This window comes from Zonotrichia leucophrys, chromosome Z (genome assembly GCF_028769735.1).
Source record: "Zonotrichia leucophrys gambelii isolate GWCS_2022_RI chromosome Z, RI_Zleu_2.0, whole genome shotgun sequence".
Classification (NCBI taxonomy): domain Eukaryota; kingdom Metazoa; phylum Chordata; class Aves; order Passeriformes; family Passerellidae; genus Zonotrichia; species Zonotrichia leucophrys.
This window is the reverse complement of record NC_088200.1, coordinates 47,720,702-47,746,908: the sequence shown is the minus strand read 5'-3', so window position 1 is coordinate 47,746,908 and position 26,207 is coordinate 47,720,702. Positions and strand designations below refer to the sequence as shown.

General features: G+C 37.4%; 1 protein-coding gene across 2 annotated transcripts in view; it reads left to right on the top strand.

Annotated features, from left to right (window-relative positions):
* LOC135459280 (transducin-like enhancer protein 1) overlaps positions 1 to 22,836 on the top strand; it is a 76,749-nt gene extending 53,913 nt beyond the window's left edge. For both annotated transcript variants that reach the window (XM_064735064.1, XM_064735063.1), the window contains exons 12-20: positions 831 to 975; positions 1,672 to 1,862; positions 3,301 to 3,377; positions 10,823 to 11,072; positions 12,744 to 12,991; positions 14,686 to 14,833; positions 15,215 to 15,365; positions 15,787 to 15,863; positions 16,027 to 22,836. In XM_064735064.1, the coding sequence (XP_064591134.1) occupies positions 831 to 975; positions 1,672 to 1,862; positions 3,301 to 3,377; positions 10,823 to 11,072; positions 12,744 to 12,991; positions 14,686 to 14,833; positions 15,215 to 15,365; positions 15,787 to 15,863; positions 16,027 to 16,134 (1,395 nt within the window). In that variant the 3' untranslated portion in view covers positions 16,135 to 22,836. The remainder of the gene's footprint in view (positions 1 to 830; positions 976 to 1,671; positions 1,863 to 3,300; positions 3,378 to 10,822; positions 11,073 to 12,743; positions 12,992 to 14,685; positions 14,834 to 15,214; positions 15,366 to 15,786; positions 15,864 to 16,026) is intronic.
* The last annotated feature ends 3,371 nt before the right edge of the window (positions 22,837 to 26,207 follow it).

Genomic DNA, 26,207 nt, shown 5'->3' with positions numbered 1-26,207 from the left:
TCTTCTTTCTTGTAAAATCTGACTCTCCACTTTTCTGCTACTACTTGTGGCACAAATTACCCCTCATTAAACATTTGAGGCTGCAATTGCCTACTGTTTTTTCCAGATCTTTAAAGTATTATTTTATCTTTAAAGCTTTCTTCCTCAGCAGTATTTTCTGCCTTGTTTTGATTTCTTCTATTTCCTACATTTCTGTCAAATGAGTTGCAAATTTATTACAAGGAGCAAGAGTTGCTTAAGCATTGGCTTGGTGGTTTTGTTGGAAGCAATAACTTTCGGTTTTACATGGCATGTAAAACCACCATGGCATGTAAAAATCACTAAGAAGTTTTTCAGACTTTTTTGTTAAACTCTTCTAAATAGGCTGTTATTCCTTGGAGACTTTTTCTTGTAGTATCCCTAATAATTTGATCTGATTCTCTGTGTCATGGTTTTTTTATACTCTCAACTATATTTTGGTGGTATTTTGTTTTTTGCAGTTAGATTTTCTGTGTCAAATAATAATTTAGATATTAATGATTTCAAACTAAAGTGGTTTGGTAATGCATACTGTATTTTCCTGAAGAAAAAAATTAGCTCAGGCATTCCTTTTTATATGTCAGTAGAAGAGGGAAAATAACTTTCTACGTTTCTTATTTTAATTTTGGCAGCAATCAAAAAGGTCAACATTTCTCTCTCACGAGTTAATGTTGTCAGCATTGTGTGGATTTATGAAAATTGGCTGAGGGACTAGGTAGTAGGTGCCCAGCATCCCAGCTGCTGTTGTGATAAATTGTATAATATGGCCTGGATTAAAAATAATACTCATTTAATTTGTTTAATGATACCAGCATGAAAAAGCCAGCACGCCTGTTCTGAAATCCAGCACACCAACTCCTCGAGGTGATGTGCCAACCCCAGGCACTAGTGCAACTCCAGGACTCCGTCCAGGCCTTGGCAAACCTCCAACAATGGACCCTCTGGTTAACCAAGCTGGTAAATGCATTACCTCATGGTTTTTTATTGTTCCAGAATTAATCTTTTTTTTACACATGTGACTGCTAACTAAATATATTGCTTTGTTCTTGATATCAAGAGAGGGCTTGATGAGAAGCAGATGTTTGGATTATCAGGAGTTTGAATATCTTTCTGTCTCTTAGTCTTCTTTGTTTACTTTTGTCTTTATCTTTTTTTGCAAATAATCCAGAGACTGAATGCAATATAAAAAGACTTCTCAGAAGTTTCTGGTACTTACTCTGCATGCAATCTCTTCTACAGTTTTTGTCTGAATCTACTAATATTTGCTGCAGTGCACAGCTTGACAAATGCCGGGGGAAGTTTACTTTTGCTATTCAGGCTGGTACACACAGTTGCTTCAGACATGAGCTGTGTAAACCATGTCTGTCAGCTTTACTGCTTAATTTGGCAGAGAAGAGATTAATGTAAACAGGGGAATATTACAGAAATGGAAATAGGTAATGCTAGAAGAGATTGCTAGAAGTAATCAGCAAGTTCAGACTTCAGTAGATCTTATTTACACTGAAAAGACCTGGTGGTACTGACAAATTATGGCAATGTTTCTTGACAGCGTGTGAGGGGGGAAGGCGAGGTGTTTTAGGAGAGAAAAAAAGTGGCTTCTTTCCTGTATGCAGGAATACATAAATAAACCCACTTAATTTCATGATTCTGTAGCTGCAGGTTTGCGGACCCCGTTGGCAGTACCAGGACCGTACCCTGCTCCATTTGGAATGGTACCTCACGCTGGCATGAATGGAGAGTTAACCAGTCCAGGGGCAGCCTATGCCAGTCTGCACAATATGTCACCCCAGATGAGTGCTGCTGCTGCTGCAGCTGCCGTGGTTGCCTATGGAAGATCTCCTATGGTAGGCCATACGTTGCATGCAATCTCAGTCCTTTGAGTTGCGGTTCACTGAGAAAAGCTGCATGCTTCATTTACCACTGCAGGATTCCCAACTCATAACAGTGCCAGAGGCTTGACAGCTTCACTGCCTGCTTCACTGCATGCTTCACTTTGCTGTGTGGCTGAAGAAACAAATTTGCACCTTGAAAGCAAAGAATTTCAGTGTATTAGTGTATGTTTTCTTTGTCCTTCACCTTCACCAGGGCTTTAACTGATAAATAAAGGCCAAAAAATTATTTTGTGCTGCTGTAAATGAAAAAGGAGTTTTGGTACACACAAAGTATTACACTGCAGCTGTGGACATCTGCTTTTTGGTTGCTGAACCACATTTGTATTCCATATAGACATAACAAATTAATCTTGAAACATGTAAAAGTTTTTTTTTTTTTTTTTATCTGGGTCTCTGTACCTGTTTTTTTGGGTTTTTTGTGGAAATCAACCTGAGAAATTGGTCAGTACCTATTTTGGAGCTCTGAGATCAGGTGTGTTAAGAATAGTTGCAGTTGTGGGTGTCGTAAGTAAATGGAACCTGGTTGTTATAGTGGCTGTCACACAGCATAACCTAGGGTCCTGACTCTCTAAACATGAGCTTTGTCTGTGCAGAAAGCTGCCATAAACTTACCTACTTGTAAATTTGCAAAGTTGGATTTATGCTTGTCAACTTCTCATTACTGTTTCTATGACCACTTTTTTCAAACTGGTGAACAGGGCTTTTGTGTGAAAATGTTCAAATTTTAAATAGCTTACACACTTTCCTTTTAAAGCAATAACAATGTATAATGCTCAGAAGAAAAACTAAGACTTTTTGGTCAACTTTTTCTGCTTGGATTATTTTATAAACATACTAAAGATATAAAAATTCAGTGAAATTGCAGTATGTAAAGAGAATGTTGGGTTTTTTTAAGCTGTGGATGAGCTTGTTTGCACCCCACAATGTGTCTGAGAGATCTCTCAGCTGCTGTGCCCACACAGAATGCTGTGGAGGGATTGAGATCCTAGCTGGGGCCCAGAGCTACTTTCCAGCACCTCCCTGTGCCAGCCTGAGTACGTGCTAGCTCTCCCAGGAATGAAAAGCACTGGCATAGCTTGTTGCTGACATGGACTCTGATTCCAGGGCCAACACAGGACTCTCCCTGCTAACCCGGACTGCTGGGTAATGCTCAGTGTGTGAATGCATGATAAATTATTTTCTGCTTTCGTATGAGTGCTTCTATCAAAAGAATGCTCAGAAAAAAGGTCTGGGTTCTGCCCCCCAGTGGAGGGCCATGCAGTTGTCTGATACTGGGGGTAAAAGCCACCTTTTGGTTAAATGCAGAGTATCTTGGGAGTGGAGAAAAGAGACTTGCTGAGAAATGGATGAGAAATTCCAAGTGTAAGATTAATTCACTTTCTGTTGTCAGGTTGGGTTTGATCCTCCTCCTCACATGAGAGTACCTGGAATCCCTCCAAATCTAGCAGGGATTCCTGGGGGAAAACCGTAAGTAACTTTTAACATTTTGGTAACTTCTGCAATATTTAGAGGGAATGAAGTTATTATTATTTGTCAGTGAACAGGGATTTCAAAGGGGATGGTGTCTGGTTGTTTTTAAGAGGGTATTTTAGACTTCTCTAGGTAAAACCTGCAGCATAAAAGTTCTCAAATGGTAGTTGTCATATCCCAAAACAGGTATGTATTTCCTAACAACTTATTTCCAAGTCGTTGAAGGTAAATGTTAAGGTTTTTTTTATTTCATTCTTTCTGGGGAAAGTTAAGGGGATGACAAACTAAACAGTAAATAGTGGTAAAATGTGTTAGATAAAAATATGTTGAAACTAAAATTTGCACTACATCAGGATAAATGGGTTTTGCAAACTTGCTGACTCCTTGTCTCGCACGTGTTTTATCAGGCATGGGAGTCTGCAACTGGTGACAGGAGGTATCTGGAGCAGTTACTTTAGCAACAGATTACACATACTTTGCATAATGGAGCAAGCTATTTAGAACTTTTGTGTGAGTGCAGCTGGAGAGCAAAAGGATGATGAAGCAGTTGTGGAGCAGGTGGTGCATAGATACAGAAGAGGCTCCACAATAAGTATTTTTATTTAAAAGTTTTGGTTATTGGTGAAGCAGTTATTAAATAAAATGGTTCTGTGATGCTGTGACTTATTAGTGTTTCAATAAAATAAGTTCAGCAGCATACATGAAATGTTTCAGTAATTTGGCTTTAGTAGACCATTGACTCTGAACTTCACCAGTGCAGTAGACTCATGAGCATGTATGACCTCTGAAAATACACAATTAATGTTTACATATTTCTGGATGGGTAGTCTATGTGGGTACTAACAGAGCAAATTTAATTCAGCTGTTTTTCTGGAGAGAATGAGGCAGAGAGTACTCCTAACAGTTTTTTCAACACTCTGTTAGAACCTGTTCTTTGTTCACACTTGACAGTCAGTCCTGACTTCTCATTCAACAGGAGCTTGCAATTAGAGTAGTTTTTCTCTACCTAGCTGCTTACATAATTTTGAAACTTATTTAACACATTGGACTTTCTGTGCAGGATGTTAATGTTTCATAATGCCTATTTACCAATCTATATTTAATTTTTCCTTTTGCAGTTTCAGGAAACATTTAGAAACTATTACTTTTAGGATGCCAAGTTGTCTGACAGGCTTTGGTGAAAACTATATACTCACGCATTTCTGTTTGCTTTGATTTTGGACTAGTGATACCTTCTAATGTCAGTCTTGCAAACATCCTTGAAAGAATACCAGATTACAGGCCAAAAAAAAAGTATGTTTTCTTCTGATTTTTTCCTATAACAATAGGGAAGCAGCAGACTTGGTTTGGAAAGCCATCCTGAATGTGTTTTTGTGGTTATCCACCATGCTTCTGGGAACAGGCTTAGCTATCTGTTGACAGTGTGAGAAACCTGTTAAATCTTGGTTGTACTTAGAGCTGGTGGTGTGTTGACAAGATTAGTGAAGTGAGGGCTCAATGAGTTGGTGTTGTGTATCAAATGTGGTGTATTTAAATTTAGTGCAGTAAGGATCAGGCTTTGTACTCAAAACTCAGACATAGTCTTGCTGACTGTCATACAATTTGGCATACTTAAATGCTTTGAAAATCACTTAATTGAGTGGCTCTGTGTTTTTACTTCTAAACAAGTGTGTTCATAAGCTTTCAATAACATATTACATTGCCTTGCAATATTTTATATTGTAATCTAGTGAAACCTATTTTTGTTCAGAAATTCTGTTCACAGAAGTTTTCTGTGGCTGAGTTCTAGTCGTTACACTGTTCAAGGACAGCATACGTATACTGCTCTACTTTGTATCCTGGTAATTTCGCTGAATTAATCAGGAGTGGGGGAAAACTATGGGAGTTGCTTGGGTTTTTTAAATGTTTTTACCACTTTATTAAGACTGCTTCATATATTGCCTGCTTCGATACATACGCCCTAGTCACCACTTCATTTAATCTGTTCTGCAGTGTTTGGGGGTTTTTGTGGTCATGTTACTTGTATATTTCTTCTAAAATTACTTCTTTGCATATCTTAATGAAGCAAGTCTAAAATTTTTATAAACTTGTGGAATTGTCTTTCCATTGACAACTATAAAACAATCTCATGTTCTAGTCTTGATTGGCTAGATGCTGTCTGCTACCTGCAGCATTTGCAAGTATCTCACCTGCTTCAGGTTTTTCTCCTGTAGTTTCTGTAGAGAGCAGATATAATCACGCAAACTGGTGGAGTATGCTTTGTTTATTTTCAAAGTCAGCCTTTTTCTTGATTGCCGATACGCTGACGCATTGAATTTGTTTTATTAGATGTGAAGTTTTAGTGAGTCTTGTTGCAAGTGCTACAGAGAATTTTTTAATTGAGCTATTGAATCCTCATTCATATGTGTATGCTTTAGGCTGCACATTTTTTATCAATGGTTATGATTATACTGTTTTTTGACCCAAGAGAAAATTATGCTCCCTTCTTTCTAAAGACAGACGCTTCTGATAGCACCCAGGTTTTTGTGAGCCTTGTATATTCTGAGGTCTGTTATTGATCTTCTTGTTAGAAAAATATGTAGCCTGTTAAAAACCCACTTGGACATGAACATGTGGTGTCTGAGTCTTGAATGCTTTTGTTCTGATGCTTTTAAATATGCCCTGGATTGTAAGTTTTTCGTGTGTTGCTCTAATTTTTTTTTTTTTGCATAGTCTTTCTAACAAGTACTTAGCTTTTAGTGTTCTATAGCTGCTGAAATAACATTCTTGTGGATTTCTGGTTTATGTGAACCATGCCTTCTAATAGCTGGATTTTGGACTAAATACAGAATTTCAAGATTAGTGGTAAGATTTATGTCCACAGTACTGCTTCCTTGGTATATAAAATTCTGACTTAATGTTAATATTGAGAACAAATGTATTTCTCAGCATGTTTTCCTGGGCAGTGAAAGCAGCTGAAAATATATGTTTCTAATTCTAGTAGGAAAGGAAAACTTTGTGGTAAATGTTAAATCTTCCTGCTTCTACTTGTAAGTTGACTTTTCACTGTGTTTGTGGAGAGGTATACTATACTCTTTTGGAATTGCTTATTTCAGTTCTGTTCTTCAGATCTTCATATTTTACAGTGAATGTACAATGAGAGCTACTGTAAAGGACAGCTAATTTTACTGTATTATAGGAGATTAAGGGCTGTGTGCATCCCTGCCATTTATCTCTAAATAGAATCATTTGGTGACATGTTTGAAGATGAAAATTCAGTCATTTCTGTACAAACATATCTATCCTTGTTTCTTGGCATTTTGTTCTATATGATGAAACAACACACGCAGATATTCATGTTTTTTTGTGATAACTACAATTAAAAATGAGCTGGAGTGCAAAGAAAAGCTGAAAGCAAAATGCAGTTGTGAATGGAAGGAACTTTTTGCTTTCTTATTTTGCTGTGGGTGGTACTGTTCTGCTAGTTAAAGAAGTCTGTTTGAATTGAAGGGATGAAGTGGAAGTTTTTGAGGGATTTTTTTTTTTTAAGACCTTACTTTACTAGGCAGGAATTGTGTGCATTTGTACATCAATCTGAATACTCAGAGTAGCTGGCAGGTAGTTTAGTTCATTTCCTTTATTCTTGGGTAGTGAATTAATTATCCTGAACTCTCCTCAGCATGTCAGATGATACTGACTTGCTGTATACTTATTTGGAAATTTGAGAATTAAGCTGAGAAACTGGTTTGTATTAGTATCACTTAGCCATGTTGCTGGGCATAGGAATTCTGAGGGTTCTCAGTACTGAGACGCACGTGGGAGAAGTCCCTGGATGCAGTAATTCAGAAGATTATTTCCATTATTCAGAAATAATATAAGTATACTATTTCTCAGAACTCTTTGAAGCAAAATGCACAGACATTTGTCTTATAATTGTTCTTGTCGTAATATTCTGTTAATATGTATTACTTGATATGTACTTACCTTATTTTTATATTGCATTTTTAAATTGCATTTTTAGAAGATAATTTTCTTTGTTTGTTGTTAGCCCAACACAAGGAAGGACTCTCCTTTAACCAAAGAGGGATAATCATGGAATCAATGATAGGATAGCCATCTTTCATACAGGCAGAATGTTCTGAGCAAGACAGAAAACTGTGCTAGTCTTGAGACTAAACAGCAGTTTCTGGCATACGTGATCAGTTCTAAAAGAAAAATGGATGGTCGAGTGGTGCCTGTTAAGTCCCGACCTTTAGGAAACTCAAGAATTTGCCAGATTTTGCTAGTTGTTGACTCCTATGAGGTTAGATAATGAAAATTCTTGTAATTTTTGAGAATTGAGGCCTGTCTAGTGCATATGTCTAGTGCACTAAAAATTGAATCTTCTGTAGGTGTGGACCTGTAAGTACAGTCCTCCCCAGATGTAGCAGGATCTCTTTCATGATGAAGAGGAAGGCAAAGACTGCAGCGTTTGAGCTGCAAATAATCATTTGCACTTCTGCTGTCTCCGGTCCCGTGTTCTTCTGGAGACAGACACTTTTCCTTGTCCAAGAGTGTATGGAGTGTCAGTCTGGCAAACCATGCAAGCCTTTTCAAGGTTAAAAGGTATCATGTAACAAAAGTGATACCATAATACCTAGCAGAGATGAGTCGCTAGACTGCCATACCGTACGTATGCTGGCAGTGGTGATGTCAGCATTACATGTGACATACCTCAAAGCAAACAGGAACATTTACTGTTTTGTGTGCTTGTCTTGGCAGAGGGATTTGGCAAAGTGTAGCCATTTCTTTCTACAGTGGATTGCAGATGAGTTGCACTGTAGAAAAAGCTGTCTTGGCTTGTAAGAAACTGGTCTGGTTGTTAGGCCATCAAACTAAGCAAATGCTAAAAAAGAGGGACTGCTTCTATGATTAGTATAGTCCCTTTTTAAACGTAGACATAGTGGTAAAATTCTACATGATTTAAAAATACAGTAGGTAGGCCTCTGATATTTCAAAGCATAAGAGTCACTACAGTTCTACAGTAAACAGGAAGTACTTGAAAAATGTTTCTATTGTCTTCCTCACACCCCATCTCAGCAAGAACTGAGGAGCTCTGTGTATGCACCTAAGCATTTCAAAACACTAATTATTTAGGTAGTTTGAATTGAACAGAGCATTTAAGCTGTAACCTTCAAATTAAAAAAAAAAGTAAAGGACAAGTAGATTATTAATCTTGGACATGCTGGAAAAAATTGCCTAATACGTGCTTAATTGTTTTGCTTCAGTCCATGATAAAAGCAAGGGTGGGCTGAAACTTCAAAGTTATATGATTCTGTGTACTCTTACTGTTAGCAAATACTCTGCAACTGACTTTGATCTGGAGCCCAGGATGGGCAAAGCTTTTCAGTGTCTTGATGCTGTGACTCTTTTGTTGGATTCTGTAGATGAACCTGCGCAGTTCAGCCTCAAGCAGCCTTGTTGCCACTCCTGTTCTGCTTTCTCTCCTGCCCCATGTCTGATCTGTTTAGTGAATACCTACTTTGGGATTCAAAGGCAGGATTTGTAGGGCCTACAATCTTGTCTCTCTTCTTCTCCGCAGAAAGGAATGGGTTTCTAGTTAAGCCTTTATCATTACTGTAATTCTTCATAGAAAAAGACAAAAAGGTTCCCACGAGACAAAATACATTTGATATACTGTGTGCTTTGTGTACATGTAAGGGAGTGAACACTGCACTTCCTTTCTTACTTTACATTTCCCATTCCTGTCATTTCTGTGCCAAAAAAGATGTCATCTTTTGCACTTGCTTGTTCTCTATTTCTGTGTAAGCTTTCTGCTTATACGCCCAACCATGAAACATGAATGAGTACAGGAATTGCATGCATATGTACTATTCATTTCTCCTCTCTTTAAGAGCAGTTGCTGTTAAACATTTTTTGCCCTTCACTTAAGACTTGGGATATTGCATAGATTGACTGTTTCCAGTCTTAGTTTCTGTATGAAAGAGCTATGGAGTTCTTTCATCTCTCCTCATGGTTTTTCAAAGGAATATCTTATGCCCAGAAGCAGAGCAGATTCAGTTGCTTTGTGATGTCTGTTCCAGAACCAGGCCTCTTCCTTGTTCCTTCATTTCAAACTATGTGATACTTGGGAACATGTAAAAAAATGCCTTGAAAATACTAGCTTATTATTCAGGACTGAAGATTTAATACAAATATAGCTATTGTTGGGTTCTTGGAAGATGGATGGAGTACTAATAGTTGAACTACAATGATTGAAGATTTCCGAGGAAGAAAGTAGATTTGGAAAATAAAAGGAAGTTCTGAACAGAAGAATATATTAGAAAAATAAATGTTTCAGTAGGGCGATGGCATCTTATTAGTGGAAAAACCAAAAAAAGAATACTTATCTCTCAGCATTTTTTATCCACTTTGGCCTCTTGAAGGATGTTGTTGATGTAACAACAGCATCAAAAGCATGATGGATGCACTTACAACAAAAGTAACAGAAAAGGAGCTCACTAGTATAGCAAAAGCCAGTATTTTACAGTAGCATTTTCATTAGTAGTTAAAATAAACAAAAAAAGAACCCCCCCCCCATCTGAAACCTTTATTACTTGGGATTTGTGCCCTTGCCCTTGAGCAGAGCTGACTTACTTTTCAGTGACCATGAAAAAATAATTTCATGTACTTTCCCTAAGGAGTGTTTTTAATTCAGTGCTAGAACGTCACTTCCTCAGCCTTCAGTTTCCACAAACTGGAAATCATGCAATGAATACAGATAAAAGGTATTTCTGAAGTGCCAAAAGTATCTGGAAAACTGAGCCTTTCAGGTTTTTCAATGTACGTATTCAAGAAAACATAATTTTGAGAAGATGATATCAGCTTTCTGATGAAATCTGTGTGCAGCCACTCTGTGTTTCTATTTTCTGTGTTTCTGTTTTCTAAAGCACTACTTACCAGCTGGAAAGAGGGGTATATGAGCACAGGAAGTGGTGATGTTACAAATGAGGTGCAGGAATCAAGCAAAATTTTGTTTTGTGGTGCCACAAGGCAACAGGTGCAAGCCTCATGGAGGGATGAGTAGTGCCTGGTGAGGCACTGCTGCTGTAGTATTTCTGTTGATGAGACTTGCAACTGCTAGCTGGAAACCGGGGGCTGAAAGGTCTTGCGATTATCCAAGTGGCTGAGGGATAGCGGCCATGACCTTGGTCTGTAGAGTTAAGGGTGGAATTTAACCTGCTTTCCCATGACACAAACATTTCAGCTGAGTCAAACTGAAAATTTCTGTTGTGACTATTTGTCTCCATTTGAGGTTTCATCTGCCTGAATTACTTGGCACTGTAGCTCTTTGCTACAGTAGATTTTTGCAAGATGATTGGCAAAGAACTAAAATTAAAAATACTGTGTTTTTCTTGCATTGTAGTTCTGTAATGGCTGATTTTTTAAATTGTTTTGTCTTCTCTCTTTCCCTTCCCCAAAAGAGCCTACTCCTTTCACGTTACTGCGGATGGTCAGATGCAGCCAGTCCCTTTCCCTCCTGATGCCCTCATCGGTCCAGGAATCCCTCGCCACGCCCGTCAGATCAACACCCTGAACCACGGGGAAGTTGTGTGTGCAGTTACCATCAGCAACCCCACGAGACACGTGTACACGGGTGGGAAGGGATGTGTCAAGGTTTGGGACATCAGCCAGCCTGGCAACAAGAGCCCCGTCTCTCAGCTGGACTGCCTGGTAGGTGAACAGGAATTTATGCACAAGGGTAGCTTCTCCTCAGAGACTCAAAAAAACGTCCTTGTTTGGATTTTGTTCATATTAGAAGGAAATAGCAGATCTGTTTCCTGGTGTCCTTTTCTCTTTTTTCAATACATAACAGTGTCATGGAATGTAGTGCTGGTTTGTTTAGTGATAATTATCACTAAGGGTCAAATAACAGATTAGCTCAGATTTCTGAGCTAAGAGAATGTGTATGTCATGTTTTGAATAAAACACAGTATTTTTTCCCCTTTCTAGTTATACTGATGATTTTTGTGCATGAGTTTAAAAGGCATATAGCTTGTCTTATGCAGGGCTGCGGAGAACCTTCCTAGGTCTTTCACAAACACAAGGAGCAAAAACCTCATTTCTGCAAGATGATAGCAGCCACATACTGGAATAATGAGACACAGTAGCAAAGGTCACTTAAAGTTTTGCTATGATTTTTGTTCACGATCCACTAGTTATACATATAGGCTGGTTATTTTCACATGTGCAGGGTACAAAAGGGACTGGATGCAATAGTATATAGATAGCTGAAAAGTTAACTCAAAAAAAGTAATGGCTCAATAAGAGATGCTTCTCACTAGAGGCAGCGTAAAGGTCTGTGCGGTGTTAAGTGAGAAGACAATGCTGTCAAGCACAGCAATATGTATTGTGAATGAAAATTCTAACTTCAGTGTAGATCTAATTAAATGTGGTGGGTTTTTTACCTTTTATCCTTTCTTTACTGCTATCATTTTGTAATAGCTGACTAGTAATAGTGAAGTTGAATAGGTATTCTGTTCTGTGGCATGTATATCTGTCTGGATGAAGAGCCTTCATTTAAGTCAGGGAGCAGTAATGACTGATTAAGTCAACATTTTCACTGCCCTACTTCCTGCTCCTTTGCTGCAAATTAAAAAAATATATCATAGTAGGAATACTGTTAACTAATTCTTGCAGTGTTTTTTTCTGTCTTGAGTTACAGATCTTTATCATCAATTTTGTAAAAAAAACTGTTGCCAGTCAAGCAAGGCTGTAATAAGGGAAGGTAGAAATGTCTTCTGTCACTAATTCCCCCACAGTACCTCTCAAATCAACAATAACATCATGAAGGAGAGATCAATATGTACAATAAGAATAATGTTGAACAACAAAGGACCAACATAAATACTGGACCAATATAGGAATCCTTAATCTTTCAACTTTAATACTGTGAATGAAAAAATAGTATTTGAAAGAAAAATTCAAAAACCTGAAGCGCAAGAGACTAGAACGACATTTTCATATAGGGCTGTTAAATGCCAAATGAAAGGTCATTTGCTTTAATATTTCTATTGTTGGTGACCTTCACTGATGGAGTACATTTGCAGAAAAGCAAGCTTACTTTGGCTCTATTTTTGTGTAATGAGATAGAAAACTTGCCATTTGTCACGTTTGAAACAGAGTAGACTGTGGCAACAGGAGTCTGCAGTTTTAATTTCTGCAGCTGCAGTTTCTAATTAGTGATGAGAAGTAGGTGTTTCCAACCTTTTAAGATCTGCTGGCTCCTCTTCAGTACTTTGGTAATGGAAAAAGTACCACACTGCTTGAAACTTTGATGCAGTCAGAATTATATTAGTGGTCATTACTGGCAGGCACATAACTGAGGTGATTTGTGTTGTACAGAACAGAGATAACTACATCCGCTCCTGTAAATTGCTGCCCGATGGATGCACCCTCATCGTTGGCGGGGAAGCCAGCACATTATCCATATGGGACCTGGCAGCTCCAACTCCTCGCATCAAAGCAGAGCTGACATCCTCAGCACCTGCCTGCTATGCTCTGGCTATCAGCCCTGACTCCAAGGTGTGCTTTTCCTGCTGCAGTGATGGGAACATTGCAGTGTGGGATCTGCATAACCAGACATTGGTCAGGTGAGTCGTTGTTTACAGAAAATTTTAATAGAAGTTACTCTTTGGACAGCTACATAAATATTTATCTCCCTGAATAGGGTTTAAAGCAGCAAAGTAAATAGTGTCTTTTATTCAGGGGAGTGGTTTACACCCAAGTCAGGCAGAAACTAGTTTTGGTAGTTTCGGCCTAGTCTCGGAAGATATCTTTTAGGGTTTGTCCATAACCTGCTGTAGTCAATGTAGAAGCTCCTGCAGGTCCTCCCTGTTATTTGATTGGTCTGCAGGTTTCTACAAGCAGCGTTCTTGCTGGTTTGTTACTGGTATGGACTGAACATGCCTTCTAGGGAACGTGTGAGATTTGCTCTTTTCCTTTGTCTTAGGCCTTGTTAAGTAGAAAAAGAGTATTTTCAATTCCTATTTAGCAAGGATAAGTAGTAAAATTAATCTTACAATTAATCTTACAATTTTTCCTAAAGAATTGATCCTCTCAGTTCTTTAGGAAAGCAGAGGGGCTTACTATAAGATAAATTTCCTTTAGGCTTATCAAAGCAGTGATGGCTTACAATATTTTGAGAAGAGTTCTGAACACAAAAACTAAAGAATATGCTTAGTCCACTGTGTTTCAGTTAAACTTCCTGTATATCCACATTTAGCTGAAAATTACAGACAGAGAGTCATGTTAATGTGCATGCAATTTTTTTCTTTCTGTTGAACTTAAGGTCAAGAAGTACAGTTTTAGTTACATAAAGTTTGCACTTTATCATGTGCATGCTTAGTCCCTGTAAGGCTGCACTGTGCAACATCTATACACATCTGTGAATGTCTTGCCTTTTAAATGTTTGCTGTATGTGTTCCCACCACTTGCACGCTGATCTTGCTGGTTGATAGCACATGGAATTTTGAGACCAGAGCTACTAAACAAAACATGCCGTGTGACCTTTCTGTGGCAGCTCTTGGTGATTCATACCCTTCCTTCACAAGCTAGCTGTCTTTTCCCCACCCGCCCTCCGCCTTTCGCACTGAGGCACAGGACTTTGCTAAAGCTAATTGCTGATGAAAAATGCAGAAGCTCCAGAAAGCTTTTGCCAAAGGATTAAGAAAAAGTTGAGATGACCTTCTGGTTGCTGAAAGCTGAGATTTGCTAATGAGAAGGTTATAAAACTGCTCCGTTTAGATTTTTCTAATCTCCTGCCACAGAGAATGCAACTTTGTGACTCAGCAATGCTTGTGTTTAACTATCTGGATCTCTATCTGGATCCCTTTCTATTAGTATATCTGCTTGTTATTTATCTTCTTGACCTGCAGCCAAAAAAAAAATGCAGAAGCTGTTTTCTGAAACTGGAGGTTTTATTCTCTGACCGCTTCAATTTTATCTGAGTTATCCTTAGTGGTTTTTAACTGTAGTTACTGGGCTTTAATATTCTCACAAGTGGGTATAGGCTCTTTTGGGGGGGTTTGTTGTTTTGTTTTCTTTTTTCAAAACCTGATAGGAAATATTTTACTTTATTCAGCTAGCCATGATGCAGATCATTTCTCTAGCACCTGGAAAATGTTTTTTATTAATACTGGTATTTAATGCTCAGTGAGAGGCTGATTCTTGCTCATCGTCAGACACAGAACAGATGACACATGTTCAGAGTCCAAAACTAACACCACAAAGTGTTTACCTTGAGCTCTGGCAGGAAATCATTATTCAATCTGGTTTGTTTTATCAGGCAATTCCAGGGCCACACAGATGGAGCCAGCTGTATTGACATTTCTAATGATGGTACCAAGCTCTGGACAGGAGGTTTGGATAACACTGTCAGATCCTGGGACTTGAGAGAAGGGAGACAGCTACAACAGCATGACTTCACATCACAGGTAACTGGATTTTCCTACAGCTTGTGGCAATATGTGGGGTGGGAAGGAAACCCATAGGATCAAAGGTAAGACTGAGCTCAGTAGAAGTAGCAGATTGTTCCCTCGCTTCCTTTTGGCTGCTCTCAACACAATATTTTGAAGCTTATTTATGTGCTTAGATTACAGAAGAAAATGATAGCCTGACACTACTCTTTTTCTAAGTTAATGTGTAAAAACAAGGGTTATTTAGTTACTCAAATTTTGAACTGCAGTTTTGCTATTGAACTATGTAAATTTGCCCTTATCTCTCTCTCCTCCCCCCCCTTTCCCACATAATTTTAACTGCAGAAAATTTATCTATAGGAAAATAATTAAAAGGTGTAAATATGATATAATTTTCAGATATTTTCCCTTGGTTATTGTCCTACTGGTGAATGGCTAGCTGTGGGAATGGAGAGCAGCAATGTCGAAGTGCTACATGTAAATAAACCAGACAAGTATCAACTGCACCTTCATGAGAGCTGTGTATTGTCACTCAAATTTGCTTACTGTGGTAAGTTGTCCTGAACATAGAACTGGAGGTCAGGGCTCTTAATTCATGTTTTGCTGATTATTTATTTCATAGTCATTAGTTATTACATCTCAGTTTCTTAAGTAATGCATAAATATCTCTGCTTTGTGAATTCAAATGCACTTATCTACAAACAGCCATCTGTTTGTCTAGAGGCTGCTGTGAGGATTGATTCATGTGTAAAAAGCTATGTCTGTTTGAAGTTTAGGGATTTCCTAGTATGTAACGCACTGCAAACGTGCTGAGCATCCACATTGCTTGTAAGCAAAAGTACTGTGTTGATTTGTAGTAAGAGCTTTTATAAGGGCAATTAGTTAACAGATTTCATTGGTGTGAATTGAAAACCCAAAATCTGTCACATGTCTCTTTCATGTTTCTGTAATCCTTCTCGTTTATATTCTAGGTAAATGGTTTGTGAGTACTGGGAAAGATAACCTTCTTAATGCATGGAGAACTCCATATGGAGCCAGTATCTTCCAGGTGAGGATAATGTTGCTTTTCATGAAGAAAAAAAAAATAAAGCAGAGTTCCAGGAGTGGATTCAGATATCTTCACATATGTAATCTACCTAAAATGAGATGATGGAATGATGGTAAACAGACTTTTTTTTTAATGATGTAATATATTTCTATTTTTCTTCTAGTCCAAAGAATCTTCATCAGTGCTTAGCTGTGACATCTCTGTGGATGATAAGTACATTGTCACTGGCTCTGGAGACAAAAAAGCTACAGTCTATGAAGTTATCTACTGAAAAACATGATGGGGATATTCTTTTAGAGGTTGAACTGGGCCAAAATTGTTTGTAGAAGTAGAAAGGTTTTGAATTTTTGAAAGGAACAAAAGTGTTGAGGTTCCAGACCTTGCCATGAAACTACTCCGATTTTTCAAAATAGAAGGCAACGTCCTGCAACTAAGTATTGGCTACATGGACCAGACGGAACACAGAGGCAAGATGGACAAGTGTAGCCTAGGTTTTTGACATAATTTTTAAAAGCCAAGTCTACTGAAGAACGTTGGAGCCTTTTATTTTTTTTCTTTTGTGACCTCATGCAATTTTTTCTCATTGCCTGAATATGGGGGATAAATACCTTTCTGTTCCTTGCAGTTCAAGTTGCATTCTGTCCTGGGTAGAGCAGCCATGTCTCAGATGAACTTGTTTCCTGGTTTTGCATCTTGTGATATGTTTTTGTATTTTTGTTGAAGGTCAAACATTTGTATAAATTGTAAATATATTTAGTTTACTACAGTAAAGGCTTTAGTACCAACAACCAGTCTTCCCCCTTGCCCCCTCCCTGCTTGCCCTGCTTATTTAAAATTAAAAACCTTTTGGGGATATAAGTACCTTTTTAGAAGCAAGAGCAAACACTATGTATAGTTTGAAAATGGTGTCTTATTCTTTATAACTGTTCTTAGATTCCTTTATCATATTTCGAAGTAGATGATTTGACATACTAGGATATCAAGTCCAGTAGATATTGTCTTGTTCTACAGAAAACTTAAAGGCAGTTTTGTACTAATTATAGTGTAAATATAAAAATTGAACATTTCATAAAGCTGTGCAGTTTATTTTGATGTCCCATGTATATGTTCTTTGGTAGATACAGTAATATGTGCCTGATCATAACACATTTGGTCATTTCTCTAGAAGAGGAGGTGTCTTCCCTGTCCTTTTTCCCCCCCAGCTGAACAGAATTCATGTGAGACTACATTTCAACTAAGTACATCAGAGCCTTTATTTGTTATATGAGGATGTCTGTGATTAGAGAAGTTGCATCCTTCATGTGTTACAGAGAAGTGGTAGTTAGTGGCCATTTCCTTTTTAAAATCTTGTCTATACTTAGATACTCAGGTAAATTTAACTAAATTACCAAAAGTGTGAGTTTACAGGGGATTTCTTAAAGATGTTAAATACTTGCAGGGTAGCAAGTTAAGTGAATTAACATAAACTAAGTTAAAATCGCTTCTTAATTTCTTGTGAGAATAATGACAAAGGAATATTTTGATTTTTAACTAATCCACTCTACAAATTAATTAGAATTAATTTTCCTGAGTGTCCTATGTTATACAGGCCTGTAGGCTCCATGTATTCATGCTGAGCAATCTGTGAGTCCTTTCCATTGTTGCATCACTGTGTGACATCTGTGAAGAGCCATGATAAGCAGCCAGTTACCAAAGCTATGCATCTTCAAGTTTTCTTAGTGTACTCAAGAGCAATGGATGAGGAGAGAATGTGTTCACTTTATTTAACTATTATTTTTTCAGGCTAATGTGTTCTACCACTGTGTGCTAGACAACAGACTTTGCTGTTGCACTGGTGGGAGCTGTACATTTCCTACATTCTGTAATTTGGTTATAATTTCTGTTGCTAATGGAGAGCACAGATGAACAGAAGGATATCTTTGAACAATTAATTTAGATTACACAAACTGGCAGACAGAAGAAGAGCTGCTTTCTCATTTTCCTAGCATTTGACGATGGCCTATATCCCTGCTCTTTCAAAGACACGCAGTTAGGAAGAAACAAGCTTGACTGACAGGTGTGTTGATTGGATAAAGAATTTTTCATGTGGGGGCAAATTTTATCTAAGATTCTAGTCTGAAGGGACGTAGGTTTTCCTTTTGATTTACATGACCGTTCTACTGAAACCAAATTATAGCATCTAAAACTGTAATAGCCTTAACGTACTAACATTCCATCCAGAATGTAAAATATTACGCATCCAGGATAATCTGGTCTCCTAGAATTTTAAAAATAGCATTGTATTAATATGTATCCATATATTTTTGTTGATTTTTTAGTTGTTAATTTGTATCTGTATGAAAATGACGGACAAGTTTAGATGCTGGTCATGTTGCTTTCAGACATAGTGGGGCAGAAAGCAGAATCATGAGGCTTTTCAGAGAATTAACTGTATTTGCTACACTGAAATACTGGGAAGTGCTGTGCCATTTTTACAAGGGAAAGTTTTAAAACAAGAGCATTTACAAGATTACTTGATTTTTACACTTTTCATATTGAAATTTCTCTGAACATCTGGTTCTGGCAGTGATCATTGACTTTAGCAGCACTGGCAAATTTGCTTTAATTAGGATCTTTTGGATTTTTGCCAAACTGCTATCACCTTGGCTTTTACTTTATAGGTATCCTTTTGCTGTTCTCTGAAGTCAACATCACACAGGAGCCAAGAATACAAGTATTCTTACACATCTATATCAATTAAAAAAGACCCAACAAGTGTAATTGGTCTGCTATATATTGTGGCATAGGGCTTGCTAGCAAGGTCACACTTGTCAATCCGGAGGTTCAAAATCATAGTGTCAGGAGAATCATAAAATACCTTGTTTTCTTGGCTTCTAGAATGTACAATGAGTCAGAGCAGTTATGGAATCAGAAATTTATGTGCATGAATTTAATCATATTTGTACCATGTATTTCTTGATTGTAATTAAGAAATTAATTCCTTTTTTCCCCCCTATTATAAGCCTTGGGTCTGAAAATTAGTGGATACATCTGAAAGCTTCTGGATGCATCATCCATACTTGTGGATGAGTAGTTCTCTCCATTTGTTGTTTCGGATTTCACTTAATGTTTATAAAATTGTGAGTCTTTTGATTTGTCAAGAGAGTAAAGCATATTCTACTTGCAGATGTAATTTTTAATGAAAAGAGAGGTTTGCTGAACTTCTAGCATGTCTGTCTACACAATCACCTAAAAGATGTAAAACTTGTGAAGCTTAAAATTTCTGTAAGTTGTTATAGCCCTGTGTAAAGTAGTGGGTGGAAATAATTGCTCACTGAATGAAGAAACAGACTAACCAAGGTCAGCAGTAACAGAAAAGGCACTGGGGAAGCTATGTGGAGAAGAGAAGTGCATCAGTAACTATTGTATAGGTAATTCTGTTTTTTGTGGGAGGTCAACCTAAATACGGTCCTAAAATATTCCTTTGGTTAGCACCTTTTGGGACAGTCTGTGTGCTAGGTGGCCTTCAGTATTCAGAGATGTCTCAGAGGCACTCTGGTAAATGCCAGTTCTGGATAGAAGCAGGGAGTCCTTACAAAAGACATTTTGGATGTCAATGCAAACAATAACTGATGAAGAGGGGATTTGTGGTGATACCAATTCAACTGAACAAAATCCTTTGTCAGCTTTAATATGTATATTTTGTGTATGTGCACTTGGTATAACCCTTTATAAATCAATTGAGCAGAAAGTCAGGATATCATTCCACACAATGTATTTGTCAGTGTGTCAGATGTTCTTTTCAATTATAATTCCAAGCAATGGCAGTTCCCCTTGTTAGCATACAAGCTACTGGTGTCTTGAGAGAGAATTTTCATCTACATTAGTTCTTTCTAATTCATTTGGCATTTCAAAGGCTTTTGTTCTTTTAAAGGAAAGAGAGACCACTAAATGAACATCATTTTCACAGACTGTTATAACAAGTGTTATTTTTTAATATAAACATCAATGTAGAATCTGTATATGAATGATTGACCATAATTTTTGGGCCACATTTTTGCATTGGTGTGATACAAGTAGAATTTCAGAAGCTTCTAAGTTACTCAAGTAGCTTTAACTCAGATTGACAAACTGATTTTTTGTTTGGTGTTTAATTCCTGATAAAGTTTTTTGTTTGTTTGTAGTTTTGTGGAATGGCTGGCCCACTTAGGATCCCAAGGGATTATGTAGTCTAGTTAAAATAGTCTTTCATATTTTCTATTTTATTGGTGCAATTTTGAGTTGATGGGGAAATTCCACCATTCTATTAATTAAGAAAGGTGGATTTTGAAGTTTTTTGGCTAAGGAGGAGTACAGACTTCTGATTTCGCACTACTGATAAAGTGTTTACCCCTTAAATCACTTCACTGGATAATCTGGACTGACTCCAACTCTGCTGTCTCTTTGAAGGATTTTGGGTTTTTTCTCCTACCACAAGCGCACAGAAAGAATTTGAGAATGTAGGTTTATGTAAGACTTCAGCCAATTCATTCGGTCCTGCCAGACAGACAAACTTCATTACATAATGGGAAAGGAGGAGTAACTCAGAGTTGAACCTGACAAACACCAGAATGCAGGTGAGTTATGGCACAGAAATTCATGGACAGAACCACTTCAGTTAAAAAAGCCCTCCAAGATGATCTAGTCCAACCTCTGACTGAATATTACGTGTAAACTAAACCATAGCATTATGTGCTGCATCCAGTCATTTCTTGAATACCTGTGGGATGGATGACTCTACCACCTCCCTGGGCAGCCTGCTCCAATGCTTGACAACTTCATCCATGAGAAAATTCTTCCTGAGGTCCAACCTGAACCTCCCCTGACTTAGTTTGAAGCTGTGTCCTCTTGTCCTGTGGCTGAGAGGAGAAACCAAGTGACACCCAGCTTGCTACAACCTCATTTCAGGGAGTTGTAGAGTGAGCCTTTTCTCCAGTCTAAACAATCCCAGCTCCCTTAGCCACTCCTTAAAAGACTTGTGTTCCAGACCCTTCACCAGCTTCTCTGCCCTTCTCTGAGCATACCTCAATGTCCTTCTCATGAAGGCCTGAAACAGAACACGGGATTTGAGGTGCAGCCTTTCCAGTAACAGGGGCAGGGAAAATCCCGGCCCTAGTCCTGCTAGCCACACTATTGCTGACACAAACGAGGACACCATCAGTCACCTTGGACACCTAGTCACACTGCAGGACAAGAGGAAATGAGAACTAGAAACACATACATTTTAGGTGTAATCTAACATGCAATCTACGCAATTCACCTAGAATGAGATTTCAGAGTTCACTGACATCTGTTTCTCTGTAAAGTTGTTCAAATGTTTCTGCAGTTATTCAAGGACCCTTGAGTTGTGTGTTTGAACTAGAAGTGGACATTTCTTTGATATCCATAAACATCTAGTCATCTCATCCTAAGAGGGAAAAGGAGTTAACTGACAGCCAGTTCTCTACATTTACCATTACCTTTTATTTCTGTAGCTCAAGATCTGCTTCCAAGCACTTGATAATCCCATTTTCAGCAACATGCTCCCAAATGTCCCACTGCAGCTTAAGTGCTTAGTGCTGTGTGGTAGGTTTTGCTAGGGAAATCAGACATGTAAGAACTGGGTGCTTGAACAATGGGTCTATCTTACTGACATTTCTGAGAAATTTACCCAGGATTTCTGCTTAGCTATATAGGAGAGCTGAAACACTCGCTGAAACATTTTCTAAATCAGCAAAAAGTGTGTTTTGAACATATTTTAAGCACATGACTGGGCTTGGGGGTTTTTTGGTTTGGTTTGTGGTTTTTCACTATTTGCAGTTGATTGATTTTTTTTTTCTTCTGACATTACTTTAAAAACTATGAATTGAATATAACAAGAAAACGTGAAGGGAAATCAGAAGAATGAATAATAGCCTTCAGAGGGCAGAATGTTGTTGAAGATGCAAAGAACCTACTGCTTCTGTGATACATTAATTCTTGAGAGAGCTGGATTTCTATTTCCTTGAGGCTAAAAGTGCTGCTCAGAAAACTGAATACCGAAAATGTCTGTTGTGGGGACAAATGTTAGTTATCATTTTCAAATCTGAGCAGGGTTTTTTGTGGGGTTTGGGTTGTTTGGGGTTTGCCCTCCCCATATTTCTTAGATCTGGGTCTCACAGTTCACTCTGAGAAGCTGAAAAACTGTCCATGTTCTTTCTGGCGCTATGCTCTACTATACATTAGTAAGAATTTAGTTGCCTGTTAATGATATACAGTATACAGGAAAATCTGATTGAATATTTCAGTGGATAGCTGCATAATTATATTGGGCAGTGTCTGGTGTAATGATTTCCCTTACTAATGCAAGCACTCAGATATAGGATAGCTGCATTATTCTATACTCACATTTTCATTGTTTATGAATCCCTGGTTTGGCATAGTTGACTCTTCATAGAAAAAATTCTGTGATGGCTTCTGAGGTAAAACATAAAATTATGATATTTTTCCTCTCCTATAATTTCACATGTGATTTTGCCCATATTTTTAAGATTATATTGATTCATAGAAGAGATGCTGCAAGCAACTCAACATTTATATTGTGTACAGCTTGGCAAGGGTTGCCTTTGCTATGTTCACAGCACAAAAGTATCTCTCAAACCCTTTTTCAAAACCCTGTTTTCTGCCAAAAATTAGTTTGAGGTGAAGATAACACATAGTCTGGAGACTAAGCAATCAAACATACTGTTATCATTATCCCTTCTGTATACTCTGTCATTAACATAGAAAATGGAGATGATAGTCTGTAACTGCAAACAATAAATGCTGTTTTTCCTTTGAGCACTGATTTTAATGGCAGTTTAAAAAAGTTAACAAGCAGAATGAAGGGGTCATAAATGAAAGTTAACCCACAGCAGTTGGAAACTGAGAAATCCTTGTTACTTTCCTGGTAGTGAGCCTAATTTGTTTAAAATAAAATCCATCTGCTCATTTCACAGTCTTTTGTCACACTTCCTTCAGTGATTCACAATGGATTACCCCCTTACTTTAAAACCTGTCTGAAATTATGATAAGCTAATAACTCTTATTTTGTGGTTTGCTGTAGCATAAAGTTTTGCAGTCCAGCGAAGATGCCCTTTATTCTTAAAAAATAATCAGCTATTGGGGTTTTTCTGCAGTTGGAAATTATTTTTTTCAAATTGGATTTCAAATAAATATACAATCTGATGGTTTTGTGGCCACATTAAATTTACTAACTGGAATAATTTTCCTTTTTCATACAGAAATCAGTTTACTACCGTCTCCTTTATGTTTCCTCCTGGATATACATTAGATCTCTAGAGATGTTTTAATGAGTTATACATACATAATGCTTCTAATTTTTCTTTGTCCTTCTGATTGTTAGATATGTGAGATGTGTATTTCTGACAGCAGTTGAGTGAATATTCACAAATATATGATATAATTGAATTTTTGAATGTGTACTTCAAGAAGTTTATAGACTTGTATAGATAAATCATTGATTTTCATTTGTCAAATTCAAGATTTTCAAGTCCTGATACTCTTGTATTTTTATCAGTGAATCTGTTAAAGGAAATACTTCTGGATTTTGAATGGTTTTCATTGCTTTTTAAATTTGTTTATGTAGATACTCTTCTTTGTTGAGTACAAGTTATTGACCTGGTATTCTATTTATAATTCTTCCTGGTTCTTCAGTATTTTATCTAGCTGTAACTTATTAAAAACCACAAATATGAAATGGGGATATTAATGACAAGTGGTTTAAATGTGAGAGTTTCAAATGCATGTTAGAATATTTCAACACTTTGTTCACTGTAATTTTACATTTTTTCATTACTTAAGTAATTAAAAAAAATCCTTAGGGTTGAATTATACTAAAATTTTATACATCTCAGTACTAATTTTGTCTCCCAGTGGACAGCAATAATTTAGATGGGATTGTTTTTACTCTACCTAATTTATTCTTGGGCAGGGGGGAAGGGGAAAAATATTAACCTTGCAAATTTTGCTAATTATAATAATTTCATTGCTATTGTTAATTGTTTTTAATAACCTCCATGCCTTCAGAAATTTGTTCTTCTATATTTTGAAGAAAACATCCAGATATACAGGGTTCTGTAATAGAATGTGTTTACAGTATTTATCCCCTGGGTTAGCTATAACAGTAAGGGGAAGTATAGTGACAGATACCACTTGCAATAGTTGCTAGTGCAATGTGCCTTTGAACCATTTTCTTTAGTTATTAAATTTTCTTGTAATCTTAGGTGAGGTGAGCAGTTTTAAATCAGTTTCATTTCTATCAAAGTGGATATGACAATACATTCTTAGAGCTTTACTAGTCTTACTAAATTCAAATCTGCATGGTAAATGGTTACATGGATAGTTTTGAACTGATTTTACTGTTCAGGTTAACTTCTTAGGTTTCAAAACCTGCTAGAGTAGAGGGAGAAATTGCCAGTTATATTTGGGGGTTTTTTATTGCTTTAATTTTGTACTATATATATCAGTGGGACTTTCATAACACTGTAGATGTGCTCAGTTTTAATGTTGCCATAGTTTGCTCCATCTGTTTTCCTTGAATTTAGCTTAAAAATTAATCCTTTTCTATAGGTGTCTGCTTTGAACCTTAACAAATATAAAAATAATCAAAATATCACTATTTGATAGAGACACTGTTTATTTCTCTATTTCTGATGTGGATATTGTTTAGCAGGGCCTGTCTAGTTAAAAGGCAGTTAAAATAGTAATCACACATGATCTGTGTCTGTCATTCGTAGAAAAAATGCTACAAAGTGATATGTGGTGGTAACAACTCAGAAGGAAAAGAATATGAAATTCAGATAGCAGCTTGAATAATTTACTGTTAGCATGGGGCCCAATAACACTACAAAGCTATAAACTCTGTCCTTCTAGATTGCCCAGTTAGGTGGCAGAGATGCAATTTGTCTTTTCTGAAGCCGCCTGCTGCTAGCTAGCTCCATCTCCTGTCACAGCCTATTAGCTCCCCAAGAAAATTGGTGGGAAATTGCCTGCAGATTGTAGGAAATTGCATCTCCAGCCCCAGGAAAAAATGTAGGATAGCACAACACTGATCCTCCCAGAGCAGCTATTAATACAGCAAAAGCTGACCTTTGGCATGGCGTGAAACGACTTTGCTGAATAAAGACTGTATTATGTGTGGTTGAAGGAGGGAAGGAATTATTATCCTAGCTATGCTTGTAGTCAGCCTGTTCCAGGAAGCTTAACTATGAGCAGCAGGTTCTGCTGCCCCTCATTCCCACTGGAAGGTGGAAGAGGACATTTTGCAGCCTTATACACAAATTTCATTGTACAGATGGGCAAAAAACCCATTATGTATTTAAATTATGTTAGTACATATAAAATTCAATGGTTTAGTGACAAAGTTGAAAGGTAATTTATGAAGCTAATTGCAAAAAATTTAATAGGTATCTCTGCTCAGGTGAGTCTTGGTCAGACTAGGAACAACTTTTTGACTATTTAATTCTATTTATATATACATATTATACATTTGATTTTGGAGCAGTTACAATGAAAAGGAACTGATTTGTTCTGTAACTGTGAACTGTAAAAAGTCATGGAATACGCATTACTTATCACAGATTTTAGCATTAAATTCCTTGCTGCTAGGAAGCTCACTTCTGTTATGTTTAAACTAATTCCCATATGTTCTTTATGGTGTAATATAGAATGAGTTTCATCCTCTGTCATTTCTACTACAGCTACCTTTCTAATTTTGTACTTTACCTCAGTTTTACAGGGCCTTTCAATAAAAGACTCAACTTTTCTGTAAATTCTGAGAGAGGGGGTATGTATAGTTAGGGTTTTTTGCAACATAAAAATAAATGTCAGTATTTTCTTTGAGCTTGCAGTTGTACTTAGTTGATTCAAAGCCTCCTGAGGAAGATGTGGTTGTGAATCAGAATGGCGTATTGATCAGAAGTGAGTATGAGGAGGCCGGCAGCAGCAGGGAAAAAATCATTTTGCAATCCAAGAGCATTGCTGTTTTCAAACTCAGATGAGATCTCTTGGTAACTGGCAGCTGCCCAGTGGGTTCATTTCCTGTTGTATTAGTGTCCACTGTTGTAAATGAGCTAGCAGGGCTTATGAACACTCTCACCGCTGATTAGAGAAAATTAGTGGCCTGCCTTATGGAGCTGAGGCAGAGGCAGCACGGCAAAAAAGGTATTGCACACAGTTCAAAGCACAGCTGAAGGGGATCAAGAGAACTTCATGTCATGGGGCTCTCTGGACTGCTGTTTTGAATTCTTATGATCATAAATGCACACATATGTCAGTCTGAAATGCTAATTCGTTGAGGCATTGATT